This window comes from Cibotium barometz, chromosome 38 (genome assembly GCF_041138505.1).
Source record: "Cibotium barometz isolate CiBa-2024 chromosome 38, ASM4113850v1, whole genome shotgun sequence".
Taxonomy (NCBI): domain Eukaryota; kingdom Viridiplantae; phylum Streptophyta; class Polypodiopsida; order Cyatheales; family Cibotiaceae; genus Cibotium; species Cibotium barometz.
This window is the reverse complement of record NC_141083.1, coordinates 12,758,711-12,765,650: the sequence shown is the minus strand read 5'-3', so window position 1 is coordinate 12,765,650 and position 6,940 is coordinate 12,758,711. Positions and strand designations below refer to the sequence as shown.

At 42.2% G+C, this 6,940-nt stretch overlaps 1 protein-coding gene across 1 annotated transcript; it reads right to left on the bottom strand.

The window, feature by feature from the left end:
- Nucleotides 1-2,347: 2,347 nt before the first annotated feature.
- On the bottom strand, nt 2,348-6,474 carry LOC147616362 (transketolase, chloroplastic-like). The gene is made up of 7 exons (XM_086777418.1): nt 5,713-6,474; nt 4,999-5,089; nt 4,810-4,915; nt 4,319-4,601; nt 4,083-4,231; nt 3,796-3,949; nt 2,348-3,693 (listed from the first exon to the last, which is right to left on the bottom strand). Exons 1-7 carry the CDS (start codon nt 6,202-6,204, stop codon nt 2,728-2,730), a joined length of 2,241 nt encoding a protein of 746 aa, XP_086633544.1. The 5' UTR covers nt 6,205-6,474; the 3' UTR covers nt 2,348-2,727.
- Nucleotides 6,475-6,940: the final 466 nt, after the last annotated feature.

Here is a 6,940-nt window from a genome sequence, read left to right as displayed (position 1 = left end):
TTTTTATGAGTTGTGGTTAGATGCTTGTAGCCTTACATGTCACATATCGCTTGAAAAGTAAGCCTCCACTACAAAGAGATCAAATACACTTTGCACAAGAACAAGTCATTGTGTAGCATAATACGTTATAGAAAGCTTCTCCTAAATTTGCCAAATGTGTTTTCACACCATGTAGTACGGAGGGGGATCACAAGCTCCTTGGTACTTGGAGGAAGAGGGGGTTAAATGAAATTAGGAAGAGGAGTCCAGGAAACACATTCTTGCACTTGGATTCTTTTTGGAAGGACCAATATGCAGATCTACAATTAGCCACTAGTACATCAAGTATTGACCTAGGTACATCATGAGACATCCCCTAGTCATTGACTTTTAATGCTAAGATTAGCCACTACATACAAATTTAAACCTAAATAGTTGGGTTTCACTTGTTAGGCATTGAGAACACGTCTTTGATCACTGTGGCCTCACAATGCACCTTGAATTGTGGTTTTTAACCTTGTTTTGGCACCTTATGCAGTGTGCATTTATCCACATTGCCCACTGTGACCATATCAATTAGTTGCTATTCGTGTGCCCAAATCCTCTCAAGGAGAAATAAGATGGCATAATGTTAGCTCAAAAACCAATCCAAATGGTTACTAAAAATGTGGGATATTTTTTTAAATCCTTATGGGAAAAGATCGGCCCAAACATTCACACATAAAAGGTTTGACTTTAGCCCATAACAAAAAAGGAGGCATGTAAAGATGTCTATAATTGATTATTTATTTAATATACTAAATGGCTAGATAGAAGCTCTCCAAAACTTTAGCCGGTTCTAGCGGTAAGGGCTATTGCTCTATTGATGGTGTAAGTAGGAGGAAGCTGGTCCCATACAAATCTTGCTTTTTTCAGGTTTGGCTAATGTACTTGGAAGGGAGAACCATTAGTATTTGGCATAATCCCCATGGTGAAGTGGGTGTACTATAGCAAGAACCCTTGCCAGATAGACACAACATGTCCCCTCTCTTCTTTGGAGTTAGTCTGTAAGAAGATGATTGAGCTAGAAATCTCTGGGGAATCCTGACAATATCTCTGGTTTTAGCTTTGGTTTATCTTTGGTGGCTCCTAGTTTTGGCTTCCCTTTCGATAGTGCTACTGTGTAGAACTTTATGTTGATCTTCTCTTAGGGGTGTTATGTACAAATGGGTCCAGTGATGTATATATTTTGTTATGCGGAATTTTCTATGAGATATTGGATAGGATCTGATGTAGAAGCAAAGAAATCCTCCAAAATTTCAACAAAATAAGCAAGCAAGGGCATTCAAGCAAGACTAGAAATTGAAAGCCTGTCCTAACCTTCAACTTGAAGACCTAGAAAGTACTTTACCCTTTATTTTTACATATTTCAAACCCACAAAAATTTTCAAACCCACAAAAAAATGTACTTTGAATGAATGGCCTTCTTCTATCAAAGCCCAATTTTTCATAATGGGCATCTCTTAAAGGTTCAAATGGCTTTGAAGGCTGTTGTAGCCTCTGTGCAACTCAGCTTAGGATAGCAATGTTGAAACTATCATATCAATTTTGTAATGCTCCTCGCATATAAATATAATTATACCTTTGCTTTTAGCACTCCCAACCATCCGATTATGCATATGGGTAGTTTTTTTTATCATCTTCTTGTGTTTGACTTATATACATATACATTGTAATCTGCAATATTGGCTATTATGATTCATTTAAAATCCCAGCTGAAGTTGATCCATCTTGTGTCAAACCATGTAGGATCAATCACTAACATTATTCTACTAGAACGATATATATATGACCCTTCGGCTTGGTGTGTTCTCTTAGACTAAAACCCTGATATGCATTATTGGTGCATGAACAAGCAGCAACCATGCTTTTTATTCTATACCATTGGAAGTGCAGTTTGAAAGCAGCAACCATGCTTTGGATGTTTGGTAGATATGCCCTCTCAAAAGTCTACCTTTCTTTGGCTACACTACATTGGTGGATCATTTAACACATCCTAGGGAATGGAGTTGTGTCGATGCTAACACACCTTGTTTTAAATTTGTCGTTCTTTGAGAGAGAGAGAGAGAGAGAGAGAGAGAGAGAGAGTTATATTACACGTCTTCAAAAGACCCAATGGGTCTATGAGACCAAAAGTGAATACAATAGTGTCCATGTAATCACATCATGGTGTGTGCACACCTTGCTACATCTATATTATGCATGCTTCACTCAAAGACTCGCTCACACTAGTAGTAGACCTGTCATTTCAATTTAATCTCTGCAAACATAATCATATCATGCTTACTTTTCTTGAAACACACTACCTGCTTATTACGCTACAAGCACATGTTTAAACCTCAGCAACCATTAGATATAAATAAATGGTCGCTTACTTTTCCAATTGGAAGAAAAACTTCATTCAACACAAAGCATAATGTCTACCCTCCAAAAAAATTTAAGTCTCAAGCAGGGCACTAGGCAGAAAATTTCACTACTGCCTCAAGGCTTGAAACTTCAATTATTTGCAAGTCACTTTCCCTGTCTCATAGCTACGATTAAGCCCTCAACCAGGCATAAAAGCGCAATTTATTTTATATCCAAAACATGAGGAAATTTACTGTCTCTTTGCCAGCTGAGAACTTGCCACAAATAGGCATCTAAAAAGTCTACTCCACCTTGCTGTACCTGCAGAACTCTCCAAGCATACTGTTGGAACATAAAGAACACCTATCTTGACAGCACCTCTTTGGATTTGGCAACCACATTGTCCACAGTGAGACCAAATTCCTTATACAAGATTCCAGCAGGAGCACTAGCACCAAACCCATCAATACCTACAGCTTTGCCTTCCGTACCAACGTACCTTTCCCAACCAAAGGTCGACCCAGCTTCTATGCTCACTCGGCTTGTCACTTCACTAGGAAGGACACTCTCTTTGTACTCGTCACTCTGCTCTTCAAAGAGTTCCCACGACACAAGAGACACTACCCTCACAGTCTTACCCTCTTTTCTTAGCACGTCTGCAGCCTTGTAAGCAATCTCAAGCTCTGACCCAGTTCCAATAAGAATTAGATCTGGCCGGTTGCCAGATGAATTATCACTTATGGTATAGCCACCCTTAACCACTCCATCAATGGATGTGCCTGGAAGGTTAGGGAGTTTCTGCCGAGAAAGAGCAAGAACAGACGGCCTCTTCCTGTTCTCAACCGCCACTTTGTAGGACCCAGCTGTCTCATTGCCATCAGCAGGCCGCAACATCAGAATATTGGGCATTGCTCTAAAACTCGCCAGGTGCTCGACTGGCTGATGAGTGGGACCATCTTCCCCAAGACCAATGGAATCATGGGTCATAACATATATAACTCCTGCTTCGCTCAATGCAGAGATCCTCATGGCAGCCCGCATATAGTCTGTAAACACAAAGAACGTTGCACAATAGGGAATGAGGCCGCTATTATGAAGTGCAATGCCATTGCAGATAGCTCCCATGGCATGCTCACGGACACCAAAGCGTAAGTTTCGCTCGGCGGGAGTGCTTTTCTGAAAATCTCCAAACATCTTAAGGAGTGTCATGTTGGAGGAAGCCAAGTCTGCACTACCACCAATCAAGCCAGGAACAACTTTGGCAAGGGCGTTCAGACAAGCCTGTGATAGGTTCCGTGTAGCATCCCCAGGCGTTTCAGGAGTATAGGCCTGAAACAAAAAACAATCTTTAAGATTTTCATACTTTGCACGAAACTTGTGTTCTTTTACTACAACCCTAGAGATTTAAGGTGGTTAAAAGGTAACACTCACGGGCAGGGCCTTCTCCCATCCTTCTGGGAGCTCTCCACTGATCAGAGCCTTAAACTCTGAGGCTTCTTGTGGATATGTCTTCTCATAATCCGCTAGCTTAGCATTCCACTCTGCCTCGAGGCTGGCTCCCTCTTTCACATGACTGCTCCAGTGGCTGCAAGAGACGTATTTTTGAAGTTCAAAAAAGCATTCGAAAACCTGTCTTGTGGCCCCATTTACTGACATACATTTTCATAAGGTATAGGAATGTCTATTGTTCTGCACTCAGGTAAAACATGCATTCAAACCTCTTGACATCCTCTGGCACAAACAATGGCTGGTAAGGCCATCCCAGGTTCTGGCGAGTAGCTTCCACTTCTTTGGCACCAAGGGCACTGCCATGGACACTATACGAGTTGGCTTTGTTTGGTGATCCAAAGCCAATTGTAGTCGTAACCTATCGCACACAGCATGTTGAAATGTAAAACTTGGCAGCACACAAATTCAAAACTTAAAGCGTGAATGTCCCCCATTGATTACATACCTTTATCAATGTTGGCCTATCAGTCACAGCCTTAGCCTCTGCAACAGCAGCCCGAATTGCATCATAGTCCGTATTACCATTCTTTACCCAAATGGTGTGCCATCCAAGGGATTCAAACCGAGCGTCCACACTCTCTGTAAATGCTATCTCCGTGCGTCCATCAATGGAGATGTGGTTATCATCATAGAAAGCAATCAGCTTACCCAAGCCCCAATGGCCTGCAAGTGAACATGCTTCATTTGCTATGCCTTCCATGTTGCAACCATCTCCAACTATCACATACCTGAGCAGGAAATCCCACAAATGAGAGCACAAACAAGAAAAGTCGAAGTGGGACACTCAGCAAGTCTTCCAAGGGCGAAAGAGCCATTTTATCCACACCCTTTCAGCTCTTAAATCTCCATATAACTAGCATGCAGAGTGTATTAAAAATGGGTCTATTAAAAAAAAGATCAGCTGAAAAAGAAATTTGGCTATAACACGAAACTCACGTGTAATGATCCACTAATGTGGCATCAGGTTTGTTGAAGCGTGCTGCGAGATGTTTTTCAGCCAATGCCAAGCCGACCGCATTTGCCATACCTTGACCAAGTGGACCTGTGTAGTTTTTGAAAAATCAGAATGATGATGCTTCAAGAACATAAAGCACTCAAAAAAATCAAGGCCAAAAAAAGTGTCACCTGTAGTAACCTCAACACCAGGTGTCTCGAAATTCTCTGGATGACCAGGTGTTCTGCTTTTCCACTGTCGAAATTGCTTCAGATCTTCCTCCTAAAGGGGGAAAAACAAAATAAATTTGGATTTTGACATTTTTGAATAAGTGGCATATCAAATAGCTCAGTAAAATCATAGCATTTTGACTGTCAGCAACCCAAAAAATGCAGAATTTTCCTAGTTTGTGCAAATTAACAGAAAATGCATGGTTTGACCTCTTCCTAAAACTGCATAATCAGCACCCTACATAAAATATCACATTCTCCCCCCCCCCCAAAAAAAATAAAAAAATAAAAAATTGCTGACACAAAATTCATGATTTAAAGACAAAGAATTGCCTGCTAAAACGCACACGATAGAATATGATGATAGTAACTAGCACGTTAAAAAAGGCTTGCCTTTTTTGTAATAGCACACTAAAAAAGGTGGATTTGTGTGTGTTAAAGCAAAATAGAATAATTAAATAACGTATTAGCAAGAAATTATTGAGATTAGGATAAACTGTTTTGGCATTAAAAATACAAGGAGATTAGCGCACGGATTAAAGTTAGATTCGCACAAAAAGAACTGAAAATTAATTCGCACGTATTATATACTGTTCGATCTTATTATTGTTCAATTAGCACCCGAAAAATCGGATTATGCATGGATTAGCGCGGACTAAAAGATGGATTAGCTACCTGGACACTGTCGTAGCCTGCGAGGTGGAGGAGGGCATACTGAAGCATGCAGCCATGGCCAGCAGAAAGGACGAAGCGATCTCGGTTGAACCAGCTAGGATTTTTAGGGTTGTAACGCATGATCTCGTCGTAGAGAATGTGGCCAATGGGGGCGCACCCCATGGGTAAGCCAGGGTGCCCTGAGTTCGCTTTCTCCACAGCATCGATGGCCAGGAACCGGATCGTGTTGACGGACTTCTCGATCAGGGCCGCATCTTTCGTTGCTGGAGATGAGACTTCTGCAGGAGCCCCGGCGATGGATGCAATAGGAAATGGCAGAGAAGCTTTGGACTGGCAGTGTAGGGTTTGGTGTGCGGTTAGGGCTAGCGATCGGCGCGGCTGGGAGAGCTTGAGGCCTGTGAAAGACGGGATTTTTGCGGCGAGATCCGCTGCGGCGGGGACTGCCGCCGCCTGGCTGGCTGTGGAAAATGAAGCCAAGTTCGCCATCGCCATACCCAGAGAGACAGAGAGGGTACAGATGAGAAGGCCGGAAGAGATGCAGGTGGAGCTTGGCCTCGAAGTTGGAGCAGACAGCTATGCCGCCAAATACAGTCGGACTTGGCTTTCACCAACTTCGTCACACGCACGAGGTTTCCCAAGCCTAGGAAAGCCCGTTGGGTTAGAGAGAGAAAACACACACCTCTTATTGACCCTAATGGCCCGTTGTTTCTCTCTCTCTCTCTCTCTCTCTCTCTTCCCCCACGCACCCACCCACACACACACACACACAATGAGCATATTTGAACCCCTCAACTAGAGCACATTTTCCATTCACCATTTTTTTCATCACATTGCCCTTCTCTTCTTCCAAAAGCCACCACACTATCCATTCCTACTCTTCTGGCATCTTTGAGCTCTGGTTTCCCATCTTCAAAAATGTTTTAAATGCCTTAATGCACATCACTTGGAGCTTTAGCTACCAAAGGCAAAGCAATCTTGCCCATCCAACTTGTTTTAATCCCACCCCCCCAATAAAAAAGAAAAACTCTCGCCCCCTCACAGCACACGTGCGTCTCATGTAAATGCATTAGTTTAACACAAATGAGTGCAATGTCTCATCAAAAATAGGTATAACCCTTCAATCATGAGTTTTAAAACATTGATGCCCAAGATAAACGAACACTTCATGTCACGTACTTCTTGTAGTCACTTTAAACCAAATGTGAAAAAGGTTTCTTCAATCTCAAAC

Coding starts and splice junctions, on each gene's coding strand:
- LOC147616362 (XM_086777418.1), bottom strand. CDS start 6,204: ATGGCGATGGCGAACTTGGCTTCATTTTCCACAGCCAGCCAGGCGGCG. Junction 4,602..4,809: donor ACATTAGTGGATCATTACAC/GTGAGTTTCGTG, acceptor TTTCCTGCTCAG/GTATGTGATAGTTGGAGATG. Junction 3,694..3,795: donor GATGGGAGAAGGCCCTGCCC/GTGAGTGTTACC, acceptor TTTTTGTTTCAG/GCCTATACTCCTGAAACGCC.